Source organism: Oncorhynchus gorbuscha, linkage group LG14, assembly GCF_021184085.1.
Source record: "Oncorhynchus gorbuscha isolate QuinsamMale2020 ecotype Even-year linkage group LG14, OgorEven_v1.0, whole genome shotgun sequence".
NCBI classification, from domain to species: Eukaryota; Metazoa; Chordata; class Actinopteri; order Salmoniformes; family Salmonidae; genus Oncorhynchus; species Oncorhynchus gorbuscha.
This window is the reverse complement of record NC_060186.1, coordinates 49,215,310-49,234,313: the sequence shown is the minus strand read 5'-3', so window position 1 is coordinate 49,234,313 and position 19,004 is coordinate 49,215,310. Positions and strand designations below refer to the sequence as shown.

The 19,004-nt window shown below is 45.2% G+C and overlaps 1 protein-coding gene across 1 annotated transcript in view; it reads left to right on the top strand.

Moving 5' to 3' along the window:
- The first annotated feature begins 437 nt into the window (after positions 1-437).
- Positions 438-19,004, top strand: part of LOC123995028 (mitogen-activated protein kinase kinase kinase 5-like) — a 70,482-nt gene continuing 51,915 nt past the window's right edge. Inside the window, exon 1 of the mRNA XM_046298255.1 lies at positions 438-1,515. Within this exon, the coding sequence (XP_046154211.1) occupies positions 1,101-1,515 (415 nt within the window). The 5' untranslated portion in view covers positions 438-1,100. The remainder of the gene's footprint in view (positions 1,516-19,004) is intronic.

The window sequence follows — 19,004 nt, the reverse complement described above, 5'->3', positions numbered from 1 at the left end:
TTTGTTTACAGTACCCATATGACAACAAAAACATGAACATTTGATGGATGACAACTGAATATAGTTAGGGTATGTCTATTTTTAAGTCATGTACCTCCAAGTCAGAGAAGGCTGGTGGGAGTAGCAATAGGAGGACGGGCTCATTGTAATGGTTTTAATGGAATCAATGGAATGGAGTCAAACAAGTTGTTTACGTTACGTTTTTTGTGTTTTGCACCATTCCATTGATTCCATTCATTCCATTACAATGAGCCCGTCCTACAATAGCTCCTCCCACCAGCCTCTTCTACTCAACATCAAGGAATATGATTCATCAGATAAAATTACTGGAAATGTTTTCTTACTGGAAAATCGCAGACTGTCGCTTTAAGGGGAAATACGCTCCAACTGTTCCAAATATGGTCATGTCACCGCCCCGTAAACAAGGCTCAATCGCAGGCTAGTGTGCATGAGCCTGTGCAGGCAAGATAGTAGTGGAAATAGGGCAGGGTCCAGGGACTGGACATAATATTCGCATTGGTATTCATTATTCTATGGGGATGGTTTCTAGATGATAGGCTATTCATTGCGCGGCTGCACAGATTTGGACAGCAACCCAGATCTGCTTTCTAGGGCGATGGATCAACCGAAAACAAGCTCATGTAGGATTTGTAACGATTGAAACCTGTGTTAGTGCGCAACTTCGGAAACTAAGTGGAGTCGATCTGGCGACGCGCAAGAATGTCGCAATTGAGTGGTAACTGGTACTTTCCATAGGATCGTTAGCTGTATATGAGTAGCCTATGTGTCGTGACTTCACAGTAACGGTGTCTTTCAATGGTGGTAGTACGCACTATCTTGGTTCATGATCATTGCAGATCGCACAATATCTTGCGAAACCAGGAATGAATTTACAGGAGGTTGACCCATATCACCAGACTGTGGTTTACCTGTGTTGAAATACCTTCAAACAGTAAGGACATTTTCCTTGCGTGCCTTTTGTATAGAATGTATGTGAGGAAACGTGCGTAATGTTGACTTTGGGTGTATGGAGATGTTGGGCAACGGAGCATCCATAACAACACAGAGGAATTGTCAACCAAAACAGACTTTGAAAAACAATGAGTCAAGATGAAGGGATATCCTTGTCGGTCCCCTCTTCTAGTCCTGGCTCGAACACAGAGGGTGCCCGCGGGGGATCTGCTGGCTCCCGGGAAGAGAGAGGCTGTGGTGACCCCATCCCCGCCGCTGGGACATTCTGGCACGACTCTGTGGTCAGCGGAAGCATCAGTCCGAGTATCCTGAGCTGTCCGATGGACAGTGGCTGCTTGTTATCTACGGGGAAATGTAAAAGCAGGGCGGTCACGGTGGCATATGTCGTCAACAGCGAGCTCACTCAACTGCACACCGCAGAGAACATGGCCCTGCATTGCCTGAAAGACGCGTGCGAGTCGGTGGGAAGTCAACTAGAAATAATAAATTTTGGAAAGATCGACTTTGGGGAGACGTGTGTGCTTGACCAGTTCTATAATGCAGGTAAGAGGTGATGATGACACACAGAGTGCATGAGGTGGGTTATTGAATATGTTGCACTCAAACTATCAGAACCAAACCATATTTACTTTTGACACCCGTCTTTTCATCCAAATCAACCCCCAGACATCAAATCCCAGCCTTCAACACATGACATATTCACATCAGGTCAAACGTTTTAGAACACCTACTCATTCAAGGGTTTTTCTTTATTTGTACTATTTTCTACATTGTAGAATGATATTGAAGACATCAAAACTGCGAAATAACACATATGGAATCATGTAGTAACCAAAAAAAGAGTTCAACAAATCAAAATATAGTCTATATTTGAGATTCTTCAAATAGCCACTCTTTGCTCTGACACTTTTGAATGAGTAGGTGTTCTAAAACATTTGACCGGTAGTGTATTTACCAAAGGTATAACAGGTTCACTACTGTTCAATAAACATTCATGTGGGTGGGAATTGGGCTACGGGTGCACATTAATCCACATGCCACACCACTTGCTCTAATGGGGCTTCCATGGTGGTTGCTGTGAGCAAGCACACAGAAAACTGCAGAAAACATTTTTACATGTCATGGCTTAGAAGCCTTACATTAACCTCCCCGGTTTCCATATTTCTTTCCACTACATAGCCTATAGCCTACCCATTTGTGTTCACCTGGAACACATAGAGCACTGAATAGACTCAATGGGGGAATGCCTAATTTGCTCCACAAATGTGCCTCCTGAAGTGAGCCTCCTGAGCGTTTGTTCTGCTAAGTATGAGCAGGGGTTTGAGTTTCCATTAGACTCCAGAAGTGAACTGAACCTTTTGATTAATGCACTTTTCCTCCTTTGCCCATATATCTAAAACTGTTCCCTTCAACCCAAATGGAAATGTGTTGTTGCCTAGTGGGGTTTCTTAAAAGTCAGATTTTCAAAATGAGCATTACTGTGTGTTTACAAGGATCACTCCTTCATATGAATAGCAGCTGATGACCTGGATGTTGTACCGTGGTCGATTTTATGGTCCACTGTACGGTCAACTATAACGCTATTTGCCAACCCTCAAGGTTTGACATACAGGATGGGAGATGATGAGGGACATACTATAAAGTATTCAAACCATGTTGCAGAGACATTATAGTTGTATAGTTGCGGCCAGATATATTGGCGCCCTTGCACTTTTTTTGTCTCCACACCTTGTTTTTGAAATTTCAACATCGCAGAACCATTTAAAACATTTTATTTTTGGATAAGATTATTGGCACCCCGGAGCTAGTACTTGGTTGCAAAGCCTTTGGCCAAAATAACTGCCAACAAATGCTTATTGTAGCCATCAATGGACTTGCTGCACGTTTCGACTGGCTATTTGACCCACTCTTCAGCAGAAAACTGCTATATTTTTTCCCTCCACCGACGGCTGTTTTCACCATAGGTTATGGGTGTGATTCAGATCTGTGCTCTTTGCTGACCAACAGTCTTTTCCCCCTCCTGAACCATTCCAGGGTGCTTTCGATCTGCGTTTGGGGTTGTTGACTTGCTGGAAAACCCCCGGCCATCAACAGATACAATGTTTTTGGACAGCGGGTTGAACATTGCACTCTAAAACACCTTGATAATCTCCTGATTTCATGATGTCTTGCACACATTTAATGCCCCCCAGTACAAGAGGCAGAAAAGCAACCTCACAGCATTATCAAACCTTCCCCATGTTTGATTTTACGGTGGGTGTTCTTTTCGTTGAATGCTTAATTTGGTCATTGGTAAATATAGGAGACCCCACTGCTGAAATAGACACAATAAATCCTGATTGAACCTCTCAGAAACCCACCTAAACAAACCTAAATCCTGGGGGAAATACAGATCAGCACTGTGTTTACTGACTAAATGAAGCATTCAATGAAAATAACACCCACCATAAAATCAAAGTCCAATGTTAAAACTAGTGTCCAAAAAATGGGGATCCATTAAAGGTTGTGGGTCTTCCAGTGGGACAACAACCCAAAACACACATCAAAAAGCACCCGGAAATGGTTCAAGAAGACATTTATTTTATTTGAATCACTTAGCAGATGTTCTTATCCGAATTACAGGAGCAATTAGGGTTAAGTGCCTCGCTCAAAGGCACATCGACAGATTCTTCATCTAGTCAGCTCTGGGATTCGAACCTTTCAGTTACTGGCCCAACTCTCTTACATGCTAGGCTATCTGCTGCCCCAGAAGAGATGCTTGAATGTTCTGGAGAGGCCAGCAAAGAGTCTAGATCTGAAACATTTCCAAAATATATGGCGAGAGCTGAAAACAGCAGTTGGTGGAGGGCGCCCCTTAAGCACAGCAGTTTGCTGTTTAAGAGTGGTCCAAATTACCAGTAGAAAGGTGCAGCAGGGGCCTCCCGAGTGGCGCAGTGGTCTAAGGCGCTGCATCGCAGTACTAGCTGTGCCACCAGAGACTCTGGGTTCGAGCCCAGGCTCTGTCGCAGCCGGCCGTGACCGGGAGGACCATGGGGCGACGTACAATTGGTCCAGCGTCGTCCGGGTTAGGGAGGGTTTGCCCGGTAGGGATATCCTTGTCTCATCGCGCACTAGCGACTCTTATGTGGGCCGGGCGCAGTACACGCTGACCAGGTCGCCAGGTGCACAGTGTTTCCTCCGACACATTGGTGCGGCTGGCTTCCGGGTTGGATGCGCGCTGTGTTAAGAAGCAGTGTGGCTTGGTTGGGTTGTGTTTCGAAGGACGCATGGCTTTCGACCTTCGTCTCTCCCGAGCCCGTACGGGGGGTTGTAGCGATGAGACAAGATAGTAACTACTAACAATTGGATACCACGAAAAGGGGGGGAATTTTTCTTTTAAAGAGGGGAAAAAAATAAAGGTGCAGCAGGCTCATTGACAAGAACCGTTTGTCTGCAATTATCTTGGCCAAATGCTGTGCAAGCAAGTACTAGTTCTGTGGAGCCAATTATTTTTGTTCTTTATTTTGTAAATTCAAATCGTATACTTAAGTTTACAAAAATAAAATTGGTTCTGCAATCTTGAAAATCTAATAATATTGTGTGGTGACCAAACTTTTTTTTTTAAATGTCAACTTAATTTAGAAGAAATAGGGAATTATTTAAGAAAGGGGTGCCAATATCTTTGGCCGCAACTGTATATAGCTAATGCAGTTGTATCCCTGACACGCATAAAATACACAGTAATAACACTAATGACATATTCTCCATGGTAATATTCCATAATACAATAGGGCATTTTCTCAGTGAAGTAAATGTTAAAACACCCGTGTTGTATAGACTTAGATGACATCATAGCTTAAAGGATTGTCGGTTGTCAAAACATTGTTGGTTGTGTAAACAGAACTACATTTTCCCCCCTTTTTTTGATTTGGCTATTTTCCACAGGGCCTCTGTGGATTTTCAGTATAATTCAAATGGGAGGTGGAAAGCAGTTCCCAGAAACCCCTTTTGTATCTGTTAAATGAACACAAGCTTTATTGAGATGACTGACAGAAGCTTCTTAAAGATTGCCAACTTCTTTATCGTGTTCCTGCAACAGGACATGTTAGGGATGGAATCATGGAACACAAGAAACGAGAACAAAACTCTAGCTTTTGTATACAATGAACTAGAGGCTTGTCCACTTTACTCCTTATTTGGAAGAGTTGAACTACCACATTCTGAATGACAGTGCTTACCTCATAAGAAGGGAGCATTCACAGAACATGTAAGTAAATAAGTGCATCAGCAATGTGCAAGTGGAAGCACATTTTCACAGTACATCAAACAGCTGTTCAGATCCATATAAAATGTTCACATGTTGTGACCTCGCTGAGTAAACACAGCAGTGGCTATTGACCTAACCCCATCAGCTCAATAGATAAAGGTCAAAGCACACATCCATCCTAATGAAGTGAGCCAGTGGCGTAGGCTACTGTTAAAAAAGGGGTCATGGTTTTCAATGGATAATGGATAAAAATTGATCCAAATAAATGGATAATGCTTTGCCTTTACTGTATGTTGGTCCCCAAAGGACAACTCTCTTGCGCTGACTACCACCTGTAACTGTGCCGGGAAGCAGTATAAGCCATAGCTATGGCATGCAGGAAAGTACCATCATGGTTGATCATTATACCACATGTCTGTGTCATTTGGATGGAGGACAATAGTGTTTAAGAGTCCATGGTGATTCCGAGAACAGTATTACCTTGGTATAAGTGTTTGTTTACCCCTCCGCTAAAGTGGCTCCGCTGTGGGCTGAACTGAACCATTGGCTGTCTGACTGTGCGAACTAGACGACAAGCCTGTACACAGTGTCTTCTCACACCAGGGACCCAGTGTGTGTTCCATTCAGTTGCTCGAATGTTTGTCCTTTTGAGAGTCTGTATCCATGACATCCCAAATCCTACCATGTAAATCTCTGGAGAAGAAAGCCTGGATGTTTCACCCAGAGTCTCTCCTCATTTCAGTTGGTCCCAAAATGAAGTACTGAACTTCAGCACCATATCACTGGAGGCTGTCATAAAGGAAACAGTCAAACTGTTGTGATGTACAGTAGAGGTCACCTGGAGGGAACAACTCTCCCCAAACGATGTGGTATCACATGAGACAAAAGATTGAATGTATAGTCAAGAGTGTGTCCTTTGATAGAGAATTCTATTCTGGATAAGTATCTATAGAGTATATACTGGATTCAAAGGTTATCAGTCACTCAACATTACAGGATAGGCCTAGACACACCACATTCAGCATTGTTTTCCCTGTGAAAGGATTCCACCACAAGATCCCACATGCACTCTGACCTGAAGGCTGGCTGGCAGCTGTCACTCTCTGCTCCTATTGGTTGTCTACTAAGTTGTTTATCCATGTTCATGTGTACGCTGGCTGCCCATGTGGGTCAGAAAGCATTAGGTCAGGAGAAATTGGATCACCAACCACATTACTTTCCAGGAAATATAGTCTTTACTGGAAAGGAAGAGAAAAAATCCATGTGTTCCTCAGAAAAATAGAGTGGTGTAGAGTGTTGGTTGACCAAAGCACTCTGTCAGGTTTTATCTGCAGTTTGGGTATGTGGTGTCACATTTGCCAGCAGCATTTGGCAGTAGGGCAAGGGAGTAGTTATGACCTGTTGATGTTGGCATGGTGAGACTATTGCGTGACCTCACAAAGGTATCTTGGTGCTGTATTTCTTTATTGCCAGGTGATCGCTTTGTATATTAGTATCCTTCATGTTAAATGGAATTACGTTGAGACAGTGCCCTTGTTAAAAACAAGTTATGTTTAGTTTGTTTCTTTAACAAGAGGCCAATCAGGAAGTATAAGGCCAATCTTGGCAACTTGCACTGTAGGGACCAGGCAGCTCCTTGTTTTTGTGAGTTTGGATGGGATCAATTCACATTCTGTTCTTACACTTTCCCCTTGGGCCATGGCACTCACTACTCACTCTCTGAAATATGCTAGTGTGAACAGAAACTAAACTACCAGATGCCGAGGATTCCTTCTACCGAAGGCCCTGGTGCTACTGACAAGTTGCTCTCCTTTCCAGTCAGAGCTGGGGTTTATCTCTTTCCTGCATATTGCGCTCATTTTTAAAAAATAACGTAGTATTTCTTCTTTTTGGGCAAGGCTTCCCACCAGCTTATTAACCATTGTAAAAGTACCCTGCATTCTTTCTTATGGCTGGGTTTATTTATAGAATCAGGCACGACATGCTCAATTTAAACACCAACACAGTGTCTTATTCCTTCCATTGTTTTTGCATAACAACACTGAACCTAATTTGGGCACTTAAGCCTCTTTTAACTGCTTTGGTTTCATGGGCCAACAAACCTGATCTGAAAATGACAATACACGTCTGAGTGCTTAAATTTCTTCCTTGGAAGCAGCTAGCAACACTGGATGCTTGTGTGAATTGATTATTCGTCCCATAGATTTTTCTTGACTGATTGTAGGACATCATGATGCACTGGTAGTTCCCTCTTCAATTCCCCGTCCATTTGACTGCAGGGAAACATAATGGAATGTGAACGGAACACACTCTGCAGATAAAGGTCTCCAAGAACTCTGCTGTTTTTGGAATTTTGGCAGCGGACGTTCACATTTCTCTCACTCAACACCGTCATAGTTTGATAATGGATAGATGGATTATCACTGAGCAGAATGTGCTGAGAAATGAATGATTTAAGCTTCAGTCTTTCAATCGACCATCCACAATGGCGCGACGCAAACTGCTGAGATTCTCAACAAAGGCCTGAGAATTTTCTTACTACAATCATTAACAATAACATTCTCAAGTGTTCTCATCTTGTGTATGTCTCGCTGGCATTTATTCACTGTGGGTGGTCAAAAGATATGCTTGAAGTACAGCTACAGGATTTTGGGGGGGATACACTTGACATCTTCAAAATATAAATTAAATATGGGAATGTAACGTGACTCTTACAGTTTTTCTTGCATGTCAACATTTGCATACATAAAGACATGCAGTTTATTAGGTACACCCATTTAGTAACAGGTCAGACCCCCCTTTGCCTCTAGAACAGCCTGAATTCTTTGGGGACTAGAAACATTGCTCAATTGGTATCAACAGAGCTAACGTGTGCCAGGAAAACATTCCCCACATCATTAAACTACCGCCACCAGCATGTACCATTGACACCAGGAACGATGGGGCCTTGGACTCATGCTGCTGATGCCAAATCCTGACTCTGCCACCAGCATGGCGCAACCGGAACCGGGATTCGTTGGACCAGGCAATGTTTTTCCACTCCTCAATTGTCGAGTGTTGGTGATCACGTTGTCCACTAAAAGCCGCTTCTTCTTGTTTTTAGCTGATAGGAGTAGAAACCAGTGTGGTCGACAAGGACCGACGAGTTGTGCGTTCCGAGATGCCATTCTGCACAACACTGTTGTAGTGTGCCGTTTGTTTGTGGCCCGCCTGTTCGCTTGCATGATTCTTGCCATTCTCCTTTGACCTCTCTCATCAACGAGCTGTTTTCGCCCACAGGATTGCTGCTGACTGGATGTTTTCTGTTTGTCGCACCATTCTCGATAAATCCTAAAGACCGTTGTGCGTGAAAAAGCCCAGGAAGGCGGACGTTTCTGAGATACAGGAACCGGCACCCCTGGCACCGTCGATCATACCACGCTCAAAGTCACTTAGGTCACTCGTTTTGCCCATTCTAACGTTCAATCAAACAGTAACTGAATACCTCAATGCCTGTCCGCCTGCTTTATGTAGCAAGCCACAGCCACGTGACTCACTGTCTGTAGGAGATAAACATTTTCGTGAACGGAGTGGTGTACCTAATAAACTGGTCGCTGAGAGTAAATGAAGTTAATGTCGGAAGTTTACATACACTTAGGTTGGAGTCATTGAAACCCGTTTTTCGTTTTGGCAAGTCGGTTAGGACATATACTTTGTGGATGACACAAGTCATTTTTCCAACAATTGTTTACAGACAGATTATTTGACTTATAATTCGCTGTATCACAATTCCAGTGGGTCAGAAGTTTACATACACTAAGTTGACTGTGCCTTTAAACAGTTTGGAAAATTCCAGAAAATGATGTCATGGCTTTAGAAGCTCCTGATAGGCTAAAATCAAAAGGAATCAGCCAAGACCTCAGGAAAAAAATTGTAGACCTCCACAAGGCTGAGTCATCCTTGGGAGCAATTTCCAAATGCCTGAAGGTACCACGTTCATTTGTACAATCAATAGTACGCAAGTATAAACACCATGGGACCATGCAGCCATCATACTGCTCGGGAAGGAGATGTGTTCTGTCTCCTTGAGATGAACGTACTTTGGTGTGAAAAGTGCAAATCAATCCCACAACAACAGGAAAGGACCTTGTGAAGATGCTGGAGGAAACAGGTACAAAAGTATCTATATCCACAGAAAAACAAATCCTATATCGACATAACCTGAAAGGCCGCTCAGCAAGAAAGAAGCCACTGCTCCAAAACCGCCATTAAAAAGTCAGACCACGGTTTGCAACTGCACGTGGGGACAAATATCGTACTTTTGTAGAAATGTCCTCTGTTCTGATGAAACAAAAATAGAACTGTTTGACCATAATTACCATTGTTATGTTTGGAGGAAAAAGGGGAGGCTTGCAAGCTGAAGAAAACCATCCCAACCGTGAAGCATGGGGTTGGCAGCATTATGTTGTGAGGGTGCTTTGCTGCAGGAGGGACTGGTGCACTTCACAAAATAGATGGCATCATGAGGTAGGAAATTTATGTGGATATATTGAAGCAACATCTCAAGACATCAGTCAGGAAGTTCAAGCTTGGTCCCAAATGGGTCTTCCAAATGGACATTGACCCCAAGTTTACTTCCAAAGTTGTGGCAAAATGGCTTAAGGACAACAAAGTCAAGGTATTGGAGTGGCCATCACAAAACCCTGACCTCAATCCTATAGAAAATTTGTGGGCAGAACTGAAAAAGTGAGTGCGAGCAAGGAGGCCTACGAAGCCAACTCAGTTACACCAGCTCTGTCAGGAGGAATGAGCCAAAATTCACGCAACTTATTGTGGGAATCTTGTGGATGGCTACCCGCAACAATTTTAAAGGCAATGCTACCAAAACTAATAAAGTGTATGTACATTTCTGACCCACTGGGAATGTGATGAAAGAAATAAAAGCTGAAATAAATCATTCTCTCTACTATTGTCACGCCCTGGCCGTAGAGAGGCTTTTTATTCTCTATTTTGGTTAGGCCAAGGTGTGACTAGGGGTGGACGTTCTATGTTCTTTTTTCTATTTCTTTGTTTTTGGCCAGGTATGGTTCTCAATCAGGGACAGCTGTCTGTCGTTGTCTCTGATTGAGAACCATACTTAGGTAGCTCTTGCCCACATGGGTTTTGTGGGTAGTTATTTTCTGTTATGTGTATGTCACCTTTCGCACACTGCGCCCAGCCCACCACAGGAGTCGCTGGTGCACGATGAGACAAGGACACCCCTACCGACCAAGCCCTCCCTAAACTGGGCGACGCTAGGCCAATTGTGCGTCGCCCCACGTACCTCCCGGTCGCGGCCGGTCACGACAGAGTCTGGGCACGAACCCAGGGACTCTGATGGCACAGCTGGCGCTGCAGTACAGCGCCCTTAACCACTGCGCCACCCGGGAGACCCAAAACAGGGCATTTTTACTAGGATTAAATGTCAGGAACTGTTTAAATGTATTTGGCTAAGGTGAATGTAAACTTCCGACTTCAACTGTGTGTTTTTCTGAGGCTTTGAAGAGGAAATTATACACATTGTCTGGCCTGTTTTTTATATATTTTTTATTTTTAATGAAAGCTTTGTGAACGTGAGCATTTCCTGAGAATTCAAGACTTAAGTATTCATGCAAGTGTTTGCATAAGTCCGCGGATTTATAGTACATGATTCTTTGTCTCCCAGATACCTGCTAGGTGGGCACACTCTTTGGCATGGAGTAAAAGAGGGAATCGAATCCCTCTGTCCTTTTTCTGATTGACCAGTAACACTCCTACAGAGGTAAAATAGCGATTCCATCAGTAGGAGGTATAAACTGGATTCGAAAGCAATCAGAACGTATATTAGCCTACTTCTATCTTGTTTAGGTTTTTCACCACCTCATTTTGGTCCAAAGGAGAGTTGTATAGGCACAGCCTAGTCAAGCCAGCGGTGACTGACCACTCTCTCTGTGTGTTTACGAACAACAGGCAAGGAGTTTAAAATGGGTCTACGTAATTGACAAAGCAGCAGCAATGTTTGTTGTGATTTATTGGAGGGTTTTCTGGGGGGGGGGTTCTCTGAATGATTTAGTGTTGTTCGTCAGAATAAGTATCAGTAAAGTGCTTCGTGAAAAGAGCATCGGTCTTAGATATATTCAACGCCGTATAACCGGGAGTCACGACTGCAGCGGTGGCTGTCAAGTTCAAGGAACAGTTGAAGACACAGAGTATGAATAAGAGCTGCAGTCTGTCCTCACCCATTGTTGTGTCTGTGCGTTGTTCTGAGAAGGGAAATGAAACTTTTTTTTCTTTTCTTTCTGTCAGTAAATGGATAGACGTCAGAGAATAGTACTCAGTAAAACGCAAAGGCACCAAGAACTCACACAATGTTCCTCCGCTATTCCCAGAGACCCATTTCCTCCTTCTGTTTTGTTGTTCACTGTTCTGTTCTTTGGAAAAGATCAGCAGTGGGGGAGATGTGCCACCCCCTTTGTTGGCACTGTGAAATGGGCAGTGCCAACAAAGGGGGTGGCAGATTATGACCACTCGTGTGTCACAGTTGAGAGACTCAGGTGTTCTACTTCCAACCTTGTTTTGAGGATTCAAATACAACAGAAACACAAGGACTTGCGTACATGGCCTACATCACTTTTGTGTGCAGAGTTGTTTATCACCAGCTATTCATGTTTCGAGAGTTGGCTGTTGATAATTGGCTAGTGTATCACCACTAACACTTATAACCCATTGATGCTGCATCTATTCCCTAAACTCAAAATCATTATTTTCTATCAAGTCTCTCATATCCCAGCACTCTTTAAACCGTACTTTTGAAACAAAGTGCCAGTACAAATGTGCATAATGCAGTCAAGTGTACAGTACTGCATCATGCCTCGCCAGACACCTCAGTGTTGTCAGCTGAGAGCTGAGGAGCTCTTAAGTCAAAGAGGCCACTCATGTCTCCTCTTACTCTCTAGCACAAGACTCTCATTCTCTGCGTCTACCACATTTTCCAAATGTCTACATTTTCCACCTAAAGCATCATTCATATAAGCCCTGCCCTATGTAAGCTAATATTTTCCCCTGGCTCATAACTAATCCTATACAAGGCAGAGGCTTCCAAGGATAGCGCGGTATGTACCCCACCCGTTTCCTCATAGAAGTGTCTGTGACGTTCTAACTTCTACACAGATGGATGCCTCCACTACTGGTATCAAACATTTGCAGTTGTAACGGCCGTCGCTGGTGGAAGAAGGTGAGGACCAAGGTGCAGCGTTGTACGTGTTCGGCATTTTATTAAATATAACTGAACACTAGATGACAAAGTAACAAAAGGCACAACTGAAACAGCTCCGTCAGGTGCAACACACACTAAACAGAAAATAACTACCCACAACCCATAGTGGGAAAACAGGCTGCCTAAGTATGGTTCTCAATCAGAGACAACGATTGCCAGCTGCCTCCGATTGGGAACCATACTAGGCCAAACACATAGAAATAGAAAACATAGAACACAAAACATAGAATGCCCACCCCAACTCACGCCCTGACCAAACCAAAATAGAGACCTAACAAAGGAACTATGGTCAGGACGTGACAGCAGTTCTCTGGTCTTTTCACATTAACACATCTCTCAAATGTAATATTGATGGGGGCCCCTCTGCTAGCAGATAAATGAGTCCCGTAATATATTATTCAACAGCAAGCCTGTACTATCTGGAATGAGGAGATGCTGGCATTTGACCTCATCCAGTATTCATACTCACTGTACATCAGCAGTCTCTGATCTTTTGCATGATCTGTATTGTCTTCAGCATAACAATTATCATTTTATTTCCTATTACGTATGTCTGTAACAGGGACTCAGTCTCAAGCAATGGTCCCTTTAATTTTACGTTTACTGTGAACACTGAGGCTGTACCGACTTTAAGTTGCAGTTTTAACAGTGGCCAAGTTGGCTACTGTGGCTACTTGATCTTAATGTAGGCCTACCAGAGTGGCCTACCGTCAACAACAATGGAGAAAGTGCATCCCATAACATTTTAACATGGAAATAGCTGTTATATCATTCAGCCTACAGTAGCAGATAATGTGTGGTGTTCAATGTAGGCCTACATTCAATGAGACTTGAAAAAAAAAACATGCAGGGCTTGACATTAGCCTGTTTATCCACTTGTCCACTTAACATTATTGCAGAGAATCAGACCAATTAAGCTACCCTCTGCCTTTAACATTGCCCCTTTAAGACAAAAGAAAAAGCTCTTTACCTGACTAGCTTTTGAAAGATATCAGGAAATGCACACATTTTGTGCTCTTGTAGGAAGCAATCACTCCCCTATTGCTGACTTCAAATGATCTATAACTGGGCTCGTAACTCACTAACTAGCAAAGGATATGAACAAAATATGCACATGCGACTACATGCAGCTCTTGCTTTCATCTCAAAACAAGCTCCTCTACTCATGATCACAGCACTCCAATTCAAGTAAATGGCACAGATCCATATTTGGCAATGGTCTATTTGCATTTAGGCCTACTGCAGCTCTGATTGGCTATGCCGCACGGTCTGTGTAGAGTACAGGCTGAGTCGGTCTGTGTAGAGTGCAGGCTGAGTCGTGCACAGTAGAATCCTACTCAGATGCTTTCTGCCTACAACAAAATGTCTTGCATAGTTTGTTTTGTTTTGGTATGTTGCACTGAAAGTGCCTAATATTGCATTGATTTGATCACAATTGCCACAGTAAAGGGAAACCTTGATAGTGTTAACAGGGAAAATCTTGTGCTTCTCTCCGTGGGCTCTGATTTTTCTTCTGTGCCTGTGCTGCAGTCCTGGGGGAGCTGCGTGGCAGTCTCTGGACCACTGCGTGCCCGCGCATGCACGCACGCAGTTTAGAGGGAACTGTTGTCTCAGTGATGGCTAATTAAGGGGATTTAAGTGCTCACCTGAAAGGTCAACCTCTGTGAAGGCACATATCATTGTTTATATATATATATTTTTTTTTTTTACCCCATTTTCGTGATATCTAATTGGTAGTTACAGTCTTGTTGTTATGCTGGTGAATGAGGACCCAAAAGCGACTTAACGAAAACAGAGTCTTTATTCCAGTATTTGACAAAAGTGATAATCCTGGATATATCAAGGAGAAAACAAAACAGGAAAACTGAAATCCACTCATCAGTAGCGAGGACTGACTGGAGACTCGACCATAGACTGCAGGTTGCTTCGGGAAGGCACCGACCGTAGCAGACTAAGACACCTGCTCACACGCAGCATCTGAAGAAGGTAAAACACGACAGGGCGAGACAAGGACACAGAACAGCGAACATCATACAAGGATCTGACAAGGACAGAAGCGGAAAACAGAGGGAGAAATAGTGGCTCTAATCAGAGGGCAAAATAGGGGACAGGTGTGAAAAGAGTAAATGAGGTAGTTAGGAGAATGAGGAACAGCTGGGAGCAGGAACGGAACGATAGGGAGAGAGAGCGAGAGAGGGAGAGAAAGAGGGAAAGAACCTAATAAGACCAGCAGAGGGAAACGAATAGAAGGGAAGCACAGAGACAAGACATGATAACCAATGACAAAACATGACAGTACCCCTCCACTCACCGAGCGCCTCCTGGCGCACTCGAGGAGGAACCCTGGCGGCAACGGAGGAAATCATCAATCAACGAACGGTCCAGCACGTCCCGAGATGGAACCCAACTCCTCTCCTCAGGACCGTAACCCTCCCAATCCACTAAGTACTGGTGACCACGTCCCCGAGAACGCATGTCCATGATCTTTCGTAACTTGTAAATAGGTGCGCCCTCGACAAGGACGGGGGGGGAGGGAAGACGAACGGGGGCGCGAAGAAAGGGCTTGACACAGGAGACATGGAAGACGAAGATGTCGCGGAAGAAGCAGTCGCACAGCGACAGGATTGATGACCTGGGAGACACGGAACGGACCAATGAACCGCGGAGTCAACTTGCGAGAAGCTGTCGTAAGGGGAAGGTTACGAGTGGAAAGCCACACTCTCTGGCCGCGACAATACCTAGGACTCTTAATCCTACGTTTATTGGCGGCTCTCACAGTCTGCGCCCTGTAACGGCAAAGTGCAGACCTCACCCTCCTCCAGGTGCGCTCACAACGTTGGACAAACGCCTGAGCGGAGGGAACGCTGGACTCGGCGAGCTGGGACGAGAACAGAGGAGGCTGGTACCCCAGACTACTCTGAAACGGAGATAGCCCGGTAGCAGACGAAGGAAGCGAGTTGTGAGCGTATTCTGCCCAGGGGAGATGTTCTGCCCAAGACGCAGGGTTTCTAAAAGAAAGGCTGCGTAATATGCGACCAATCGTCTGATTGGCCCTTTCTGCTTGACCGTTAGACTGGGGATGAAAACCGGAAGAGAGACCTGAGTAGTAGCGCTCACCAGTAGCCCTCCGCTTACTGATGAGCTCTGGCTTTTACTGGACATGAAATGACAAAATGTCCAGCAGAACCGCAATAGAGGCAAAGGCGGTTGGTGATCCTCCGTTCCCTCTCCTTAGTCGAGATGCGAATACCTCCCAGCTGCATGGGCTCAGTCTCTGAGCCGGAGGGAGGAGATGGTTGCGATGCGGAGAGGGGGAACACCGTTAACGCGAGCTCTCTTCCACGAGCTCGGTGACGAAGATCTACCCATCGTTCTATGCGGATGGCGAGTGCAATCAAAGAGTCCACGCTGGAAGGAACCTCCCGGGAGAGAATCTCATCCTTAACCTCAGCGTGGAGTCCCTCCAGAAAACGAGCGAGCAACGCCGGCTCGTTCCAGTCACTAGAGGCAGCAAGAGTGCGAAACTCTATAGAGTAATCCGTTATGGATCGATCACCTTGACATAGGGAAGCCAGGGCCCTAGAAGCCTCCCTACCAAAAACTGAACGATCAAAAACCCGTATCATCTCCTCTTTAAAGTTCAGATAATTGTTAGAACACTCAGCCCTTGCCTCCCAGATAGCTGTGCCCCACTCTCAAGCCCGACCAGTAAGGAGTGAAATGACGTAAGCAATCCGAGCTCTCTCTCTTGAGTATGTGTTGGGTTGGAGAGAGAACACAATATCACACTGGGTGAGAAAGGAGCGGCACTCAGTGGGCTGCCCAGAGTAACATGGTGGGTTATTAACCCTAGGTTCCGGAGACTCGGAAGACCAGGAAGTAGCTGGTGGCACGAGACGAAGACTCTAAAATTGTCCTGAGAGGTCGGAAACCTGAGCGGACAGGGTCTCAACGGCATGACGAGCAGCAGACAATTCCTGCTCGTGTCTGCCGAGCATTGCTCCCTGGATCTCGACGGCAGTGTTGCGAGAATCCGTAGTCGCTGGGTCCATTCTTGGTCGGTTTCTTCTGTTATGCTGGTGAATGAGGACCCAAAAGCGACTTAACGAAAACAGAGTCTTTATTCCAGTATTTGACAAAAGTGATAATCCTGGATATATCAAGGAGAAAACAAAACAGGAAAACTGAAATCCACTCGTCAGTAGCGAGGACTGACTGGAGACTCGACCATAGACTGCAGGTTGCTTCGGGAAGGCACCGACCGTAGCAGACTAAGACACCTGCTCACACGCAGCATCTGAAGAAGGTAAAACACGACAGGGCGAGACAAGGACACAGAACAGCGAACATCATACAAGGATCCGACAAGGACAGAAGCGGAAAACAGAGGGAGAAATAGTGGCTCTAATCAGAGGGCAAAATAGGGGACAGGTGTGAAAAGAGTAAATGAGGTAGTTAGGAGAATGAGGAACAGCTGGGAGCAGGAACGGAACGATAGGGAGAGAGAGCGAGAGAGGGAGAGAAAGAGGGAAAGAACCTAATAAGACCAGCAGAGGGAAACGAATAGAAAGGAAGCACAGAGACAAGACATGATAACCAATGACAAAACATGACACTTGTCCTATCGCTGCAACTCCCGGACGGACTCGGGAGAGGCAAAGGTCGAGAGCCATGCATCCTCTGAAACACGACCCTGCCAAGCCGCACTGCTTCTTGACACAGTGCTCGCTTAACCCGGAAGCCAGCCACACTAATGTGTTGGAGGAAACACCGTACAACTGGCGACCGTGTGAGTGTGCATGCGCCCGGCCCGCGACAGGAGTCGCTAGAACACGATGGGACAGGGATATCCCGGCCGGCCAAACCCTCCCCTAACCCGGACGATGCTGGGCAAATTGTAGGCCGCCTCATGGGTCTCCCGGTCGCGGCCTGCTGCGACACAGCCCGGGATCGAAACCCGGATATGTAGTGGCACCGCTAGCACTGCAATGCAGTGCTTTACACCAGCCACTCCTTAGTTGCCCTGGCTGTGTGTTTCGGGTTGTTGTCATGCTGGAAGACCCAGCCACGACCCATCTTCAATGCTCTTACTGAGGGAAGGAGGTTGTTGGCCAAGATCTTGCGATACATGGCCCCATCCATCCTCCCCTCAATACGGTGCAGTCGTCCTGTCCCCTTTGCAGAAAAGCATCCCCAAAGAATGATGTTTCCACCTCCATGCTTCACGGTTGGGATGGTGTTCTTGGGGTTGTACTCATCCTTCTTCTTCCTCCAAACACAGCGAGTGGAGTTTAGACCAAAAAGCTCTATTTTGTCTCATCAGACCACATGACCTTCTCCCATTCCTCCTCTGGATCATCCAGATGCTCATTGGCAAACTTCAGATGGGCCTGGACATGACGGGGCCAGACGGGGCTGGCTTGAGCAGGGGGACCTTGCGTGCGCTGCAGGATTTTAATCCATGACGGGTAGTGTGTTACTAATGGTTTTCTTTGAGACTGTGGTCCCAGATCTCTTCAGGTCATTGACCAGGTCCTGCCGTGTAGTTCTAGGCTGATCCCTCACCTTCCTCATGATCATTGATGCCCCACGAGGTGAGAGCTTGCATGGAGCCCCAGACCGAGGGTGATTGACCGTCATCTTGAACTTCTTCATTTTCTAATAATTGCGCCAACAGTTATTGCCTTCTCACCAAGCTGCTTGCCTATTGTCCTGTAGCCCATCCCAGCCTTGTGCAGGTCTACAATTGAACCCTGATGTCCTTACACAGCTCTCTGGTCTTGGCCATTGTGGAGCGGTTGGAGTCTGTTTGATTGAGTGTGTGGACAGGTGTCCTTTATACAGGTAACGAGTTCAAACAGGTGCAGTTAATACAGGTAATGAGTGGAGAACAGGAGTGCTTCTTAAAGAAAAACTAACAGGTCTGTGAGAGCCAGAATTCTTACTGGTTGGTAGGTGATCAAATACTTATGTCATGCAATAAAATGCAAATTAATTACTTAAAAATCATACAATGTGATTTTCCGTCTCTCACAGTTGAAGTGTACCTATGATAAAAAATTACAGACCTCTACATGCTTTGTAAGTAGGAAAACCTGCAAAATCGGTAGTGTATCAAATACTTGTTCTCCCCACTGTACAACACTTCTTCTCGGGTTGTAATGAACATGTGTGACCTGAACAGAGCCTTTAAGACCCAGTAAGAAGAAACAACTTCCTGGTGGCATTTACATGTCCTTGCTGAGTGGGAGGAACTGCGCTCTTGCCTGGGGGGACTGGCCCTATGAAAATGAACATTTTGCTAAAACAAGCCAGGTTGTCTCCACTGGGATCTTGTTTTTGCATAACAACACAGCAGCACACACACACTAGAATGTACATTAAAATAGATTGCTTGTTTGCTTTGATTATCCCTGTGGTGTTGGCTGTCTGTGTGGATGTTTGGTTCTCAATGAGTGAGAATAGCATTGGGTTTGTAGTGGACTGGAACCCAGGTATTACAGTGAAAGGGAG